At 38.3% G+C, this 18,389-nt stretch overlaps 1 protein-coding gene across 3 annotated transcripts in view; it reads right to left on the bottom strand.

Moving 5' to 3' along the window:
* MYH8 (myosin heavy chain 8) overlaps positions 1-18,389 on the bottom strand; it is a 36,826-nt gene that overhangs the window by 13,790 nt on the left and 4,647 nt on the right. Inside the window, exons 4-20 of one of the 3 annotated variants that reach the window (XM_004603907.2) lie at positions 17,027-17,054; positions 16,808-16,922; positions 16,645-16,737; positions 16,451-16,514; positions 15,775-15,873; positions 15,549-15,652; positions 15,215-15,353; positions 13,701-13,819; positions 13,437-13,586; positions 11,385-11,555; positions 9,618-9,927; positions 9,430-9,494; positions 6,403-6,490; positions 6,206-6,323; positions 5,771-5,894; positions 5,540-5,676; positions 3,242-3,497 (exon numbers count right to left, since the gene is read on the bottom strand). In XM_004603907.2, coding sequence (XP_004603964.1) covers positions 3,242-3,497; positions 5,540-5,676; positions 5,771-5,894; positions 6,206-6,323; positions 6,403-6,490; positions 9,430-9,494; positions 9,618-9,927; positions 11,385-11,555; positions 13,437-13,586; positions 13,701-13,819; positions 15,215-15,353; positions 15,549-15,652; positions 15,775-15,873; positions 16,451-16,514; positions 16,645-16,737; positions 16,808-16,922; positions 17,027-17,054 — 2,180 coding nt within the window. Of the gene's footprint in view, positions 1-3,241; positions 3,498-5,539; positions 5,677-5,770; positions 5,895-6,205; positions 6,324-6,402; positions 6,491-9,429; positions 9,499-9,590; positions 9,928-11,384; positions 11,556-13,436; positions 13,587-13,700; positions 13,820-15,214; positions 15,354-15,548; positions 15,653-15,774; positions 15,874-16,450; positions 16,515-16,644; positions 16,738-16,807; positions 16,923-17,026; positions 17,055-18,389 lie in introns of all 3 variants that reach the window. The other 2 variants (XM_012931687.2, XM_012931686.2) reach the window with 2 other exon arrangements.

Consider the following 18,389-nt stretch of genomic DNA (forward strand, 5'->3'; position numbering starts at 1 on the left):
GTGTGCTCAAAATTTCCATTTTAAAAATTAGCTATTAGTCAAAATGAATTTCAGAATAGATAATTCTAATAAATAATATGTGATACAGTTGCATAGATTTGTATCCAGAAAATTGGATTAACCATTTAAGACTATTAAAGCAAGTAAGGCCACCATCCAGATCGCATGTCCTCTCCTTGAAGGGAGCATAACATGCCACTCGCCATAACCATGCTGCTGGACTCTGAGCCAGGCTTTTTCACTCGGGGTACCCTGGAGGAGGGTGGAGACCCCTTCCAAGGGACCCAGGTCCAGCAGCTGAAGACCTCCAGAACTCAACAGCCGCCATGCTCATGGCTACTCTTCACATGCTCAGGCTGAGCCTCACCCATGAGTGAACCTATTACTGGACCACACAGCTGCGGATATGGCACATCCTACCCATAATCCAAGAGTACCACATCATATCTGATGGGGTTCAAAGTAGAAGGCAACCAGGCAACCAATCTTAGAGGGAAATATTTTATATATATACATACACATATATAACACATATATATAAGCTCAACCTTTAACAACATGTTAATGAGGGACTGGAGCAATAGCACAGCAGGTAGGGTGTTTGCCTTGCACGCGGCCAACCCGGGTTTGACCCAGCATCCCATATGGTCCCCTGAGCACCACCAGGGGTGATGAGTGCAGAGCCAGGAGTAACCCCTGTGCATTACCAGGAGTGACCCCCCAAAAAAAGCAAAAAAAACCCAAAACAACAAAAAAAACCCCAACATGTTAATGATCTCTTATAGAAGGGCTTAATGGCCCCTGGGTGAAATATAACAAACTTCACACTCTTTCCCTTAGGATACTTTTTAAATAGCATTTTCAGCAGTTTTTCATAACAAACAATACAAAATATATTATTTTGGTTCTGCTTTGGGGCAGGATTGGAGTTCAGGATGGAAACATCTGAAATGTGGTGGGAAGGTGTTACAGTGGTGGGATTGGTTTTTGAGTATTAAATGTAATAAAATACTGTGAAGTTCTTCATAAAATAAAATTTTTAAAAATAAAGCAAGTAAGGGAAATGTGCAAAGTGTTTGATTGTTGGATATTAGCCCTAAGTGTTTTAGGTTTTATCACTGAATTGCCCCTTTTCCTCCTCCCAGAGAAGTCTACCGTGCTCTTGCTAGCATCCCCAATTTAGTTAAAGTTCATCTTTAACCTTTCCCTTTATGTTTTACCTCTCATTGTCACAGTTCCCCAAGTCAGTCTTGGTTACTTATAACCCAAAACTTTCTGGTAATTGTGGACTGTGTATCTGTAGTGAATTACTTGCTTTTCTATTTCCTATACAGCCTTTTCATATTTTACTATAGAGCAATGTTCTTTGCTTAAACACAGAAAGTCCTTATACTAATACTTGAGAGTTTACTGACTCTGAAATATATCTACTCCTGGGCATCCATCATAATTATTTAACTCACATCAGTTGCTGTATTTCTTTCTTCTTCTTTTTTAATTTTATTGAATCACTGTGAGATAGTTATAAGCTTTCATGTTTGGGTTACAATCACACAATGATCAAACACCCATCCTTCCACCAGTGCACATTCCCCACCAACTATATCCCCAGTATACCCTCTGTTTCCCACCCTCCCCCTGCCTCCATAGCAGACAATATTCCCCCTACTCTCTCTCTACTTTTGGGCATTATGGCTTACAACACAGACACTGAGAGGTCATCATGTTTGATCCATTATCTACTTTCGGCATGCATCTCCCACCCTGACTGATTCCTCCAGCTATCTTTTTCTTAGTGATCCCTTCTCTATTCCAGCTGCCTTCTTTCCTCCACTCATGAAGCAGGCTTCCAGCTATGGGGCAATCCTCCTGGCCCTTGTATCTACTGTCCTTAGGTGTCAGCCTCATGTGATGTTATTCTATACTCCACAAATGAGTAGTTGCTGTATTTCTTAACACCCCGATAGGGAGGTCCCACTGTGGGACTGGGATGGATCCAGGGCGAGTGGCAAAGTTACCCCAGCATCAAATGCGACAGTCTAAGAAGCAAAAATCACATGGTATTTATGCAAGCGGTCATAATTTAAGAGACAGGACCCACATGGGAAAGGACAAGCTGAACTGGCCTGAGAACTTAGTCTGAAGATTTATAGTAAAAGCCTTGCTTGCTCTCAGAGAACTAAGAGTTCAGAGAACTAAGTTTAGAATCTTTGTCTCTTAGTATGTTTATCCAAACAACGTCAAACTACAAGTATTGATAAGAAGTTGACTTGTTTGATTGATTATTTCAGTTAATTGTCATATATATACATATATATATGACTAGAAGGAAAGAGAAAATCAATATAGATATCCCTGGGAGACAGAGCATCTCCTTGAGTTTATCTCCCAAGAGAGTTGTCTCTGCTGGAATATTTAATCACATAGACATGCAATCCTACACCTATGACCCCTTCAGATGTTCTATAAGTATTCTAGCAGCTCTACATTAAATGGGACATTTTCATCACCGGTCTGTGGTTCCCTGTCTCTTTGTCTCTCTTCTGGAGAGGCCTGGGGAAGACAGAAAGTGGCCAGGAAACTAAACACACACCTTACACAGCACCCACACACTTTGTGAACTCACATTAGACTAATAGTTAGGACCTGCCTTTGAATTGCTTCTTTCAGGGGTGAAAGTGATAGTACAGTGGTTTGGTTGTTCACGTTGCATGTGGACAATATGGGTTCAATCTCCAGCACTTCATACGGTCCCAAACCCCACCAAGAGTGATCCCTGAGTTCAGAGCCAGAGTAAGCCCTGAGCACCACTGGGTGTGATCCCAAAACAACGGCAACAACAGAAATTGTTTTCTTTATGACTATTAAATTTGTGATTTTTGAAGATTCTTTAAGCTTCACCTTTCTATTTGTAAAATTACAAAGAAGTACTTGTGGCTTACTTTCTTCATACAAATAAGAAAAATAGTAAAATATTATTGAATTTTTTTTTCTTTTTGGGTCTCACCTAGCAATGCACAGGGGTCACTCCTGGCTCATGCACTCAGGAATCACCCCTGGCGGTGCTCAGGGGACCATATGGGATGCTGGGATTTGAACCCGGGTCGGCCGCATGCAAGGCAAACACCCTACCCGCTGTGCTATCACTCCAGCCCCAATTGAGATATTTTTAAAAGTCACTTTATATAAAAATTTCAGAACAGTTTTGGTAACTGTTGGATTCACAATACAAAGTACTCACAGATTGAACTTGAAGTTGCAGGTCATTTTTCTCCTTTAAGAGAGTGACCAGTTTTTCCTCCAGCTCTTTCCTTTTAGCCTCGGCCTTGAGGAGTTCATCTTTGGTTTTCTGGAACTCTTCCTTCATGGTGGCCATTTCTTTCTCAGTCTCTGCACTCTTGAGAAGAGGCTTGATCTTGAAAAATAGCTTCATCCAGGGCCAATGCTTGACATTCATAAAGGCACGGACATTGTACTGAATGCAGAAAAGGGCCTCTCTAAAATGACATTAAGGTATCAGTGATGATTGATTTTTTTAGAAGTAGTGCATTGTCATTATTTTTGCATACAAACTTCATATTTAAAGACCCACATCACTATCACACATAAATATGATTTAATGGATGTCAGATGCAGGGTTTAAATTCAGTATACGTATATGTAAGGGGGCTAGAGAGATAACATGGAAGGTGAAACTATTGGCTTGCTGTAGATGCCATGTTTGAATCCCCAGCACCACATGTGGTTCCCTGATCACTGCCAGGGGTCACTCCTGAACACAGAGTCCAGAGCCCCCACCTCTCATAAACACTGCTGAATGTGGCACCCAAACCCCTCAAAATAAATTTCTTAAATATCTTAACATTATTTTTTCTAATCTTTTACTTGATCAGTTTTTCTAAAATTCTTTCAAATGATTCATCCTTAGGTGCTCAGTTAGAGTATTGATATTCATTGGGGCATTTAGAATATATTGAGCTTCAGCATTTGGCTTATTTGAAAAAAATCTGCTATTTCCTTCTTTTAAAAAATCATGTTGCTACACTTTACTTTAAAGAAAAATGAGAATCTGTTTTTTACCAAACTGAGAGAAATCTAATGAAATCTATGGAAGAGTTCTGTATTTACATCTATAGGCAAGAAGGAAAATAGCAGCAGTGTTTGCTTTTAATAGCATCTATCTTTCCAGAGGCAGCTTGCAGCTAAATCTATGGAATTTGCTTCTACCAGATCCTTTTGGGGAACTACTTTATGTGGACTATTATTTGTCATAGCATCCCTACTTTGTAAGTGCTATTCTAAGTATTATATGCTATTTCTATGGTTTTGTAAGGTATTGCTTGGGATCTGCATAGGCTCAAAAATTTTGGTTGTTTTTGGGCCACACCTGGCTGTGCTCAGGGCTTTCTCTTGTCACTGTACTTAGGGGTCAGTCCTGGTGGGCACAGGGGACCATAGTAGTTTTAGGGATTGAACTCGGGTGGCCTTCATGCAAGACAAACACCTTCCTATACACCATACGATCTACGCTGGGCCCCTCTTTTTTTCCCTAAAGAGTGACAACTGTTTCTTCACTTTTTTTCTTTGTATTTTGGCTTTTTGAGTTATGTCCGGCAATACTCAGGGATTACTCCAGGTTCTGCATTCAGGAATTACCCCTGCCTGTGCTCTGCTCAGGGAACCACCTGGGATGCTGGTAATCAAACCTGGATCAGCCACATGCAAGGTAAACACCCTACCTGCTGTACTATCACTCCAGCTCAATTGCCTCTTCACTTTGTGCTATTTCTGCGTGTAAATTTTTTACTATTTTGTCTCATATTATGACTCATGAAGTATGTTGAAACAGAGTATATGTTTTATATGCCTAATTTGTAAGAAATGAAATGAGAAACCATATTCCATAGCACACACTATTGTTAAGATACATGAAGAAGGCTTGGGGGCATGACAAAACTGGCCTAGATAAGTATGGATGGGCTAAGTGAATAGAAAATGTGGATAAGGATAAGCTGGATAGATATAGACAGCTAAAATTTCTTTATAAAAAGAGGGTTGGAAATTAACATGAATAAATTCATTAAAATGAAATGAGAAGGCTTTTAAAAACAAAATTAGGGGATACAAACTTTTTTAGCTTCATTGGAAAAGTGTATGTTACTGGATCTGATAGATGAGGTGGGGGATAAAAAGGCTCTTTTTTATCCAATGTTGCACCAGGCAACATGGATTGGACAGAGGAGACCACAAAATGACTACAAGAGATCACAGAAAGATATGGTTTTAAGGAAATAGTGCTTAGAGTAAATTTTTGTGGCATCTATATGTGAAAGGGATAAAAGGATAAACTAGAGGAAATATTTGGGAACCTGATATTTGGTTGGGTTCCCAGTGCTAGGAGTTAAGTCAAGGTTGATACTATAGTAATGAGTTCTGAACTATATGAAAACCACATTTTAGACACAAAATGAAAGATAATGAACGGGGATGACTAGTCCTTATGGACTCTTAAAATCCTGATATTTTCTATAATTATTACCTCCTTTGCAACATCTTCTGATATTCTACCCTCATTAAGAACCCTCTACAGACAGCTTGGGTTCTTGTTATAATCTGAGCCAATTTTTCATCTCTCATTTCTTCTAGAAGACCCAGAAGGCCAGCTTTGAAGAAAACCTGGAGAAAAGAATCACAAATCACTCTTATTCTAAATGAGACATTTAAATGGCAGGAGGTACTAAGGTCAGGTATAAATAAGTAAGAACTGTACCTTGGTATGTCCAAATTTATATTGAGTGTGATCAATCTCAATGGAGCCAAGAAGTTTCTCAGAAGCCTTCTTGCTATCTATAAATTGTCCCTCTGGGATAGCACTTGCATTTAAAACTTTGTATCTGCTCAAAGAATCAGTACGAAAGTGTTATAAAAATTTGTAAATCAAAAGAAAACCAAAAGAAACCAACAGAAAAATTAAAAGTAAAAAATCCACCATTCCTTAAATTCAGACAGTAAAGTGATAGTCATTTTTTGTGGTCTAACATATTCCTTCCTATTTTAAGAAATGCCACCATTCCTGATCTCTCACTTGATCCTACCATGTTCTCTGACTTATTAATTTCATAATATTTACAAAGTAGGATGCATAGAATTTAATTAACAGAAAACAAAAATTAAGATGCAGTAAAATACATCAAGAGAGACTTGCCTTTGTTTAAAATCCCCATATAAGATCCTGCTGGGGAATCCCTTCCTGCAGATGCGGATCCCTTCCAGCACCCCGTTACACCTCAGCTGGTGCAGGACGAGCTCGTGCTCCATGGCCCCTGAATATACCATAGTGTTAGTGGCACTGCATTTTCAGAATTATATGTGGCCGTTTAATACTCTTATATTTAATCTTACCAGGAGTTTTTGTTTCATTGGGAATTATACACCGTACAAAATGAGGGTGTGTGCTCCTCAGGTTCGTCATGAGTTTGTTTAAGTTTTCCTAGTAAACCAGATAGAAAGAATTTTATGAGAAAGTTCTATTTCATATAGTATTTTGGTAATTATATATAATGAACTAGGGACCTCTCTTTATAATTAGGTACAAGGGCTGCAGTGATATTACCATGGGTAGGGGGTTCACCTTGTACATGGTGGACCGGGGTTCATTTTCTGGCATCCCATACGATCCCCTGAGCTCACCAGAAGTTATCCCTGAGCACAGAACCAGGAGTAAACACTGAGCACCGCCAAATATGGCTCACAAACAAACAAAAGTATAACTAGGCATGAGCCTATATGGCTTTACTTGCTCTGTAATTTATTTATAATTTAAACAAGAGATTATGTGGTTTACAATACTATTAGTAATGGTTTCTCATGCATATAATCCCAAAGTCTCAAGAATTCTATTCTAGTCAAATAATTAGATGACCAAAATTCTGGCAATAAATACAGTTATCCAAGATATTCACGTATAGCATGCAAGATCTATCCTATAAACAAACTGAAAATTCAGTAAACTTGGTGGAAGGAAGTATGTTTTACCGAGAATTAGAAGATACAAAATTGTCTATAGTCTCACTATGCTACTAATGAGCTTCTTTAGTTCTTTCTATAAAAAATTCCTTCATCTCACAAGGTCTCACCTGAAAATAGTTGATATTTTCTATATATCTCTTTCATGTCTCAAAGAATTGATTCACAATAGAAATTCATGGTGATACACATTTTAAAAACTTGGTGGAGAAACAAAACCAGGAAAAAAAAAAGAAATTCACAGTGGTAACTCAAATTAAGACTTGACTCAACTTTTAATATTTTTTTCTAAATTTATTATTTTGTAGAGCCTATGATGCCTTATTTTGTTTTTTGGTTTTGAAAAATCAGCAATCACAAGACTATATAACCACTGTGGTGGATCCGTATCTTGGAGTGATCCCTGCAACATATGGAGGAATAATGCATAAATAAAGTAATAGAGGTTAAAGGGTAAGACTCTAGCCTTGCTTATGCTTGATCCAGATTCAAATTCTGGTAGCGCATATGGTCCTCTGAGTACCACCAGGGTTGATTTCTAAGGAGAGTTAGGAGGAAGCCTGAGCACTACCAGGTATGGCTCAGACTCCCTCCTTTCCACAGAACAGAAAGAAAAAAGAAGTAAAGTAATTATTTCATACACTATTTTTTCACCCTAGAAAATTCATACATGAATATTTTAAAATATATCTTAGTGTACTTCTACAGAAGAAAATGGTTTTGTTTTCTAGCACTATAGCACTGTCGCAGTGTCATCCGGTTGTTAATCGATTTGCTCGAGCAGGCACCAGTAACGTCTCCATTGTGAGACTTATTGTTACTGTTTTTGGCACTTTGATTATGCCACGGGTAGCTTGTCAGGCTCTGCCACGTGGGCGGGATACTCTCGGTAGCTTGCCGGGCTCTCTGAGAGGGGCAAAGGAATCCGGGTCGGCTGCATGCAAGGCAAACGCCCTCCCCATTGTTAAATAGTGGAAACTAAGAAATAAGACGTTAAGAAGTTATATAACTTTCAAACATTGAACGCTTATACACGTATGAGTTGAGGAACAATCTATTATGTATTATGTGAAAGAATAAAAACTAATAATGAAAAAATCAAATAACTAAAGGAAAATTTTCCATTTAGGTTATAGTTCATACATCAATGAGGTTTTGTTGTTGTTGTGCTCAGGTAAAATGTCCCCTAGATCTGTATTTATTTTTTAAAAGGAATAGGACTGATCAAGTAACAATTATCTTAAGCATTTATATATATATATATATTCACTGTTCTTTAAACAGTTCATTTTTAAACTACTTAAGAAACCACATCATAAGTAACCAAATTACTCATTTTATTTTAAGCTCAAGAGTTATTATTTTGGTTTTGGGGTCACACTAAGCAGTGCTCAGGGCTCATTACTGGCTCTGCACTCAGAGGTCACTCCTAAAGGACTCAGGGAACCATATGAAGTACCAGGGATTAAACACAGGTTGGTGCAAGGCAAGTACCCTACCTACTGTATTATCTCAACATCCCCCTCAAGGTTTAAATTCTAGCTTAATCATCTATCTGAACACTAAGCTCTAGATGATTTTTAGCTATTACAAAAGCAAAAGCGTGTTCTTGTGGAATGATGTCCTAAAGAATTTGTGTCAGATTCATTTTCAAAGAATTCAAGGACATTTCTTTCTTTATTTTTTCTTTTTTGGGTCACACCCAGTGATGCATAGGGGTTACTCCTGGCTCATGAACTCAGGAATTACTCCTGGAGGTGCTCATGAGCTCAGGAATTACTCCTGGAAGCTGAGAATCGAACTCTTGTTGGCCATGTGCAGGCAAATGCCCTACCCGCTGTGCTATAGCTCCAGCCTCTCAGGGATATTCTTAACGGACAACATTAATTGAATAATAATACTTCTTTCACAAAAAAAGCTTGAAATGCACCATGGTTCTTTGAAAAACAGCCTTATATTAGTTTTAAGGATTTAAGGAAATTTTTGCCTTGAATTTTTTTCCTTTGTTATTTGTGGGGGGGCTTTTTTGGGTCACAGCGATGCTCAAGGGCTACTTCTGGCTATGCACTCAGGAATTACTCCTGGCAGTGCTCAGGGGACCATATGGGAGTCTAGGGATCAAGCCTGGGGTTGGCCACGTGCAAGGCAAATACCCTACCCACTGTACTATCGTTTCCGGCCCAAGGATATTTCGACATGCCTAAATAGATTAAATAATCATAACAAGAATTAACAAGTAAAACATTCAACCATAAAGTATTGCTTTGGTTGTACCCAACAAGGTGAATATTTAAAGTGATCCTTATTAACATTTCAATTTCTCCTAATGCATTTCAAATCAATATTATAACGTGGAGATTCATTGAAATGGAATAGATTTTTCAAATAAAATTTATACTTTACCCTAAAGAGTGCTGATACAGTCTGAAATGAAGAGCCTTTCTTTTTAGCACCTTTCTTTGCACCATCTGAGTTGAAAAGAAAATCCATAAAGTAAAATACTTGAGACCAGAATGTTACATGAAAATATGTAGAACTCTGTGGAAATTCTCAGGAATTTGTACTATTTAGATTAAGGACAGAGATGGTACCTGCTTCAGCACTAGCGTATGTGGAGAAGAGACTAGCCAAAGTCTTCATGGCAGACTTCTGGTACAGTCCCACAACTGTGTCATTGAGCGGGTCCTTGTTCTTGTCCAGCCAGCCGGCAATGTTGTAGTCCACTGTGCCAGCATAGTGCACCAGTGAGAAGTGGGCCTCGGCCTTGCCTTTGGCAGGCTTGGGCTTCTGGAAGTTGTTGGACTTTCCCAGGTGCTGGTCATACAGCTTGTTCTTGAAGGAGGTGTCTGTGGCCTTGGGGAACATGCACTCCTCTTCCAGGATGGAGAAGATGCCCAGTGGCTGAAACCAGAAGAGTGTATGTAAGTTATCTTATCGTATCTCAAAAATATAGACATCATGACCGTCATTGTATTGATTCATGAAAACATTGACTCAAAAGCATTTATAAAGTAATCTCAAATCAACATTCAAAAAGTTCTTTTGTTATCACAAGAATGATGTTTCTACCATTATCACATAATAATCCCATAGTATCATATTCAGTTAAAAGAAAGTTGAGGGGCTGGACAGATAGCACATCAGGTAGGGAGTTTGCGTTCCCTGAGCACCGCCAGGAGTAATTCCTGAGTGCAAACCCAGGAGTAACCCCTGTGAATCGCTGGGTGTGACCTAAAAAGCTAAAAAAAAAGTGTAGTTGAATATAAACGCCAGGTGTCAACACAATAAATGAGGGGAATTTATTAAAATGCTCTGTATTGTGCCACAGTTTTATTTCCATGCAAACTGAATTAATCTATTGGTTTAAGTTTGATTTTGCTATAAAAAGGACTCACTGACATAGAATGGTGTTTATTTAGACACAATAACTAGGTAGTATAGATTGTACAACTTATACTGCGATCTTTGGGGCATATACTTTCTTAGACTATTAAGAAGCACAAATAATTTGATTCTTAACTTCCAAATAGATTACTTTTTATACAAACTATGATTATGTTACATGTTAAATTTTATTTATAAAAAGCCTTATTTCCATTGACCTCTTAGATCACAATGGAAAGACTTAGAATCAGTGAAGTGGGTCAATAGATTTAAAATTGTTGCTTTAAAATTGGACTTGAGGGCTGGAGAAATAGCACAGAGGTTAAAGCATTTGTCCTGCATGCAGCTAACCCAGGTTTGATTGCCAGGACCACAATGGTCCCCAAGCACCACCAGGAGTCACTCCTGAGAAAAGAGCTAGGAATTACCCATAAGTGCCACCAGGTATGACCTCAAATAATAATCACTGTCACTGTCATCCCTTTGTTTAAGCGGGCACCAGTAACGTCTCTCGATTGTGAGACTTATTTGTTATTGTTTTTGGCACATCCAATACAGCACGGGTAGCTTGCCAGGCTCTGCCGTGAGGGCGCTATACTCTCGGTAGCTTGCCAGGCTCTTTGAGAGGGACAGAGGAATCAAACACAGGTCAGCGGCCTGAAAGGCGAACGCCCTACCGCTGGTGCCATCGCTCCAGCCCCAAATAATAATAATATAACAATTTTAATAATAGTAATAGAGTTTTTTAGTACTAGACTTGAATCAGTGTAAAAACTGTTTAGAACAAAATGAAACATAATATCCTCTGATGCTTCTTAGATAAAGTTTAAAAATAGAAAATTATTTCTAAACAGTGATTTTTAATTTTGTTTCGATATAAATCTAGTTAAGATATAGTAGCAATTTCTAGACTTGTTTTCGACACGAGGCAAGTTATCATTATGGTTCAATGTTTGTTTAGAAATCAAACCAACCTTCTCGATGAGCTCGATGCAGGCGGCCAGGTCCATGCCGAAGTCGATGAACTCCCACTCGATGCCTTCCTTCTTGTACTCCTCCTGCTCCAGCACGAACATGTGGTGGTTGAAAAACTGTTGCAGCTTCTCATTGGTGAAGTTGATGCACAGCTGCTCCAGGCTGTTGAACTGCACAAAGCAATTTTACAACACTGCATTTTAATACGGGTTTCATTCATTACTGAAAATTATTTTATAGAAAAATCATGCAAATCTTATCACAAAATTATTTCATTGATAAACGGTGCAAGATTGCAATTAAATACAACTTTAAAAACAATTGTTTCTCCTTTAAAAAAAATCTCAGGGGAGGGCCAGGAGATAGCTCAACAGGTTGAGCACATGATTTGCATGCAGGAATCCCGGGCTTAATTCCCACACTATGTGGTCCCAGCAGAACTGGGCGTGGTCCTGGAGTACTGAGCAGAGAGTAGTTCTGAGTAGCCAAGAGTACTACTGGGTGTAGCTTGCAAAATAAACAAAAATATCTCAGGGGGGAGTGATTTCTGTTATGTGCTTTTCCTAGAAATCCTTGGCATTATGTAAGGAATCAAAATTACTTATACAACAATGGTTCTTGTAGACTAACTCTTTATACCCTATGATTGCCTGAGCGATATATGCAGTGAAACTTTACTGATGGCCCTATGAGTTGTGTGGTTCAGATTTAATTGTGAAAGTAGTTTTGGAGAGTCTCACTTCTATTACCATGCTGAGTCCCCTGTTCAAGATGTTTTTCCCTAACAGAAAAACATTCCCTAATAGCTGATACAATATTTAGAAAAAATTATCTTAAGATTTTAGCTTATGTACAAAATAAATTAATAAGATAATTTCTTATTTACTTACATCAAACATATGGTAAAACCATATGTGAAAACCAGAACCTGATATGGCTAAAAAGACTTGAAAGTCCTTATAACTTGCAACCTCATCTTATAGACAATGAAGCTAAAGTCACAGAGGAGAAAATTATATGGTCAGATGACCCTGGTAGAATAATGTCTATGATCTATCTCTCTTTATATATGTATATGGCTATATATTTAGGTACCTTCTTTTCCACTGAATAGCCTTATGTATAATAAAGCACCATATATTTAAGCTAAAGACCAAGCACTATCCTGATTTTGCCATATATGACTATAGGATTTTTAGCAAGTATTTTGATTTCTGAACCTCTCCTTTACCACATGTAATTAGAATTAATACTCACAAGTTGTTTTGAAGATAAAATGAGAATTTTGAAATACTTAGCATAGATCCTGAAATATATTAATTTATTAATAGATGTTGCTATTTTTTATTCATTCTAGTGAATGAATAAAAAAAACAATAGCACAGCAGTAGGGCATTCGCCTTTCATGCGGCTGACCCCTGTTCAATTCCTTTGTCCCTCTCGGAGAGCCCGGCAAGCTACCGAGAGTATCGCGCCTGCACGGCAGAGCCTGGCAAGCTACCTGTGGCGTATTCGATATGCCAAAAACAGTAACAATAAGTCTCACAATGAGAGACATTACTGGTGCCCGCTTGAACAAATAGATGAGCAACGGATGACAGTGACAGTGACAGATTTTTTTATTCAAGACTGGAGCAATAGCACAGCGGGTAGGGCATTTGCCTTGCACGTGGCCAACCCATGTTTGATTCCTCCATCCCTCTAGGAGAGCCCGGCAAGCTACTGAGAGTATCTCATCCACATGCCAGAGACTGGCAAGCTCTCCATGGCACATTTGATATACCAAAAACAGAAACAACAAGTCTCACATTAGCAACGTTACTGGTGCCCGCTTGATAAAATCAATGAGCAATGGGATGACAGTGACAGTAATTTTTTTATTCAATTCTGTTACCTCTTAGATATTTTAGGTAGTTCCTATTCTCAGTGCATTGTTGGAGAAAACAAAGTGGACACTACAGAAATTAGTAATAACTATTCTCAGCACATAAAGCCCAAAGTGCCTTCCTCTTACTTCTTCTAAACTGAATATAAATATAATGTGAACTCACATCAAAGATCTCAAATCCTGCAATGTCCAGGACCCCAATGAAGTACTGCCTGGGCTGCTTGGTGTCCAGCTGCTGGTTGATGCGGGTGACCATCCACAGGAACATTTTCTCATAAACAGCTTTGGCCAGAGCACCTACTGCATTGTACACCTTTATGGACAGGGTAATGTTTTATGGCATTATTAAGGATGTTATTAAAGGAGGCGTATATCATATGTCATTGAAATACTGAATATGTATGACTCACTGAGTTCATGCACTTACTTGTTGCACAGTCTGACCTTTGGTGACGTACTCATTGCCAACTTTGACCCTGGGATAGCACAGGGCTTTGAGCAAGTCAGCAGAATTTAGGTTCTGGAGATAGGCAGCCTTGTCAGCAACTGCAGAGATACAATTTGAGAAATATTGTTAAGGCAGAGTCTCTTGCCAGCGCCTGGCTGTCTTCACTGGGGCCCCTCAGAGGGGCCAGGTTGAGTTTCCTCCCCACCCTGAGCAGAGGCCCCGCAGCCGAAGACCTCCAGAACCCAGCCACAGCCATATTCAAGGACCTCATGCATGAAGGACGAGCCTCATGCATGAAGGAACCGGCAGAGGAACCCAGGTGTGCGGGACCTGAGGCTGAGATCTCCAAGCCTGCTCAGATCGGGACTGGGCCTCTTCTGACCAGATTCCCCATTTTCCAGTAGCTAGGCACTCACACCCAGAAACTGCCCCTGGAGCCATGTAATCCCATCAATGGCCAACATCCAGAGACTATAAAACCAAGCTTCTGGAAGACATCTTACAGCCTAGTTTTCTCTCTCTCAGAGAACCTGGCAAGCTACCGAAAGTTTCCTACCCGCACGGGAGAGCCTGGCAAGGTTCCCGTGGTGTATTCATATGCCAAAATCAGTAACAATAATGGGTCTCATTCCCCTGACCCTGAAAGAGCCTCCAATGCTGCACCGTTGAGAAGGACGAGTAAAGAGAGGTTGCTAAAATCTCAGGGGTAGGACGAATGGAGACGATACTAAGACCACTCAAGAAAATCGACGATCAATGGGATGATGATGATGATGATGATGATGATGATGATGATGATGATGATGATGATGTTAAGGATTGGAAGGATAACTAAAAGGACTAGAGCTTGTATCTGTAAAACACAAGGTCCAGGTTCAATTCTGTTCTCTCAATACTGAGCACTGCAGGGGCAGCACAATGGGAGAAGCCCCAGCCCAAAAACAAAACAAATCAAAACAAAAAAAAAAAGGATTTTTATCTAATGGTACATATCCTCTCTATCCTAGTAGTTCCCTTACGTTTAACTTGTTTTCAAAGTTAAGCTGGCCTTTAACAATTTATTTGTATCATTTTAAAAAATTATAAAAATAAATATTTATGGAAGTATTTTATGTAAGCCAAGAGTCTTAGATTCTACTAGTAAGATACTGCAAGCATAGTTGAAGGATAGTATAAAGGTGCCTCCATGTTCTTACATTTACCTATCATTGCCAAAACAAAGCAGAAGTACTGTTTTGTAATCTTTCTCTATCATCTAGTGCTGAACTTTGCTTTTAGGTATATCCTAGTAAGTGACTGTTAGAGTTCATTTTAACCTATTTGGTTTGGGTAGAAATAATAAAAATGAATATGAGAAAAAGGGGATGAGGAAAGCATATAGTGTTGTCTTCAAAAGTTCAACTACAAAGAAGGTGTAAGTTTTAGTATAGATACTTCGACCATTTTCTTGTCTTATTTTCTAGTTTATACCCGTATATAGCTTTATTTGGTACCTTCAGTGCCATCTGGCTCCGCCTGCTCCTCACGCTGCTTCTGCTTGAATTTCATGTTTCCATAGTGCATCACAGCCCCCGTGAGCTTATAGATAGACACTTTTTCTTCTGGAGAAAATCCCAGAATGTCGATGGCACTCTTTTGGGGGGAAATGATGGTGGTACATAAGTAGGCTTATTTAACTTGTAAATATATTAGAGAACATAAAAACCTAAAGTAATCACACCTATAGTATACTGTAACTGTCATTGCCATACAAAGTTGATTTTTTAAAAGAAGTTATGTGTATGTGTGTATGTGAGAGGCAGAGGGGGAAGGGAGAGAGAGACTTACATCTGTGGCCATCAACTCTTCTTGGTCATCAATGCTGGGGACTGTAATCTCCCCTTGACTGACAAAGGCATAGTCGTAAGGGTTGGTGGTGATCAGAAGCATCTCTAAAAACACAGAAATCAAAATGTGCATTTTAAATTGTCAAATGTTAGTAATATTTTTACTACAATAAGAATATTATTATTTTAAGGTTCATCTGTGTCCATGAATTTAACTTCTTTCTTACCAATCAGATCTGGTTTCTTATTGGAAGTGATCTGATAAAAAATATGGTAGCTTCTTTCTGCCTTTAATTGGAAAGTAACTCTAGATTTTTCTAGAAGATCTGGGAAAAAAGAAAAATAAATCTTAAATTGGAAAAAAAAATGCTGCTGGAATATAAATGCTAAAATTGTAATATTACATTACTCCCCATTGAAATTTCAAGTAGGGCAACTCTTAATGTTAAATATAACAATTGAAAAAACATAATTTACCAAGATCATAACCAACTATGAATATAAAGAAGCATACATACTTTAGTGAAAATAGACCTTTCATATGAGAGATCCATGATCACTATATTTAAATTGATCTTTTATATCCCTTTCCTCAGGTTGTAATGAAAAACCTTAGAAAACCTATCAAATCTCAGATCAAAGTGAAATCACAAAAAATGTATTACAAACCTACAGGTAATTTATATGAACAAAAAAATAGTTCTAGTATTTTCATGGGATGTCACAGTTACCTCTGAAGCATGAATTCCAAAATGTGCTGCAAAGCCATCTGTCTTAGTGGATTATTGCTATTTGGCATTTGCTCAGAATTTAATTTAATGCATACCAAATGCTGAAAATATGTTCCCTGTCATTGAAATCACTTGTTTATCTGTTTTAAATTCCAACAATCCCATTACTTACATGTTTCAATATCCGCAGAAGCCAGCTTTCCTGTAGTTCCAAAGTGGATTCTAATGAATTTACCCTTGAAAAGATATGTGTTATTTATTATTAGAATGTTATAAAACACACAGAAAGACAATAAATTCATTTGGTAATTCAGATATGGCCATTCTGGCACTTAAATACAAAAAGGCTGTGTCCAAACAACTTACAAAGCGAGAGGAGTTGTCATTTCTCACAGTCTTGGCATTCCCAAAGGCCTCCAGTAGAGGGTTGGCACTGATGATCTGATCTTCCAGAGTCCCCTGCAAGCAAGACCAGCCTCCATATCCGGGGTTCCCAGAAAACCCTTCTGTCTTGGGCTATAAGACCCACCTGCATTTTGCCAGAAGCAGCCTCCTCCTTCTTCTTCTCCCCAGTAACTGCAATTGTTGCAAAGTACTGGATGACACGCTTGGTGTTCACAGTCTTCCCTGCACCAGATTCTCCACTGTCCAGAGAAAGCAGAAAAGTAATCAGAACGACAGCTCACTGTTTGCAGCTAAGATGACAATCTCCACAAACAAGAGAAGAATGAAAAAAAAAATCACATACGTGATCAAGATGGACTGGTTCTCGCGATCTGTGGAAGAAAAATCAAGACTATAAGTTTTTTGAAAGTGCAATCAATATAAACATAATTGAATCTAGTCAGATAAAACAGTCTTTTAAAAAATATTTTGAATGTTTCACCTCTAATTTTCATTTTGGTTTATTCCCCAAATAGTATTCATCTTTCCTAGTAAAATTTGTGAAACTAAGAGGCAAAGAATCATGTTTTAAAATATTTTGAATTTGTTATCAATAGATAAATGGAAATATTTAATACTTTAAAATAAATAATACTTTGTGATAGGTAGTATAACTAAGCTCTTTATAAATAAGAATTAAATTTAATCATCATAGTGCGTAGGGTGGTGATTAGTCCTATTCTCCCGTAAAACATGAGACGGTGAGTAGGAAAACCAGCTTGCCAGAGTTGAAACAGGAAGTGCCTGGACAAGAATTCAACCTAAAGCAGAATGTACTATTTTGTATGTATTGATTTTTATTATTTAATTTATTTAATTGTTATTAATTTTTAAAACCTTTGTTGTGGGAGATTTCAAATATAAAAATGAACCATAATACAAAAATTTCCCATGTACAACTTTTACAGTTTTAATCGATATCACTTGACTCATTTTATATAATTTATACCCATACCAGTTGCACTGGATTCTTTTAAATAAAATTCCAGACATCAATAATTTCTTTTTTGTTTAATTTTTATTTCTTTAAAATCTTTTTTGGACTTTGGGCTACATCCAGCTGTTTCAAGGACTTTTTTTGATTCTGTGCTCAGGAATCACTCCTGAAAGTACATATACGTGACAGGAATGAAAGGTAGGATTTATGCAAGAGAACTTACCCCTTACACTACCTCTCTGGACCTAATATCTTTTTGCTTTTTGGGTCACACCCTGTGATGCACAGGGGTTACTCCTGGCTCATGCACTCAGGAATTACCCCTGGCGGTGTTGGGGTACCATGTGGGATGCTGAGAATCAAACCCGGGTCAGCTGCGTGCAAGGCAAATGCCCTACCCGCTGTGCTATTGCTCCAGCCCCTGGACCTAATATCTTTTGAAAAAAATTAACTCATTGCTTAAGCTTCTCTACCTCTGTTTTTATTTAGGTATTGTTTATATCTATATTTTTATTGTAAATTTACAGTGACATTGCCAACCATCAGAGTATTGAGATGCTTGTCACAAAGGTTTGTCTTAGCCCTCCCCCACCCCTTCCCAGTCCTGTCTTACTTTCCTCAATTCACATTCTATTGACAATGTCTCAGAATTTTTTCCCACTGGGGATTGTCTAATCACTTGCTTTGCTTCTTTAAACTCTGCATATGAGTGAGTGAGATGGCTGAGCAT

The sequence above is a fragment of the Sorex araneus genome, chromosome 6 (assembly GCF_027595985.1).
Source record: "Sorex araneus isolate mSorAra2 chromosome 6, mSorAra2.pri, whole genome shotgun sequence".
Lineage (NCBI taxonomy): Eukaryota > Metazoa > Chordata > Mammalia > Eulipotyphla > Soricidae > Sorex > Sorex araneus.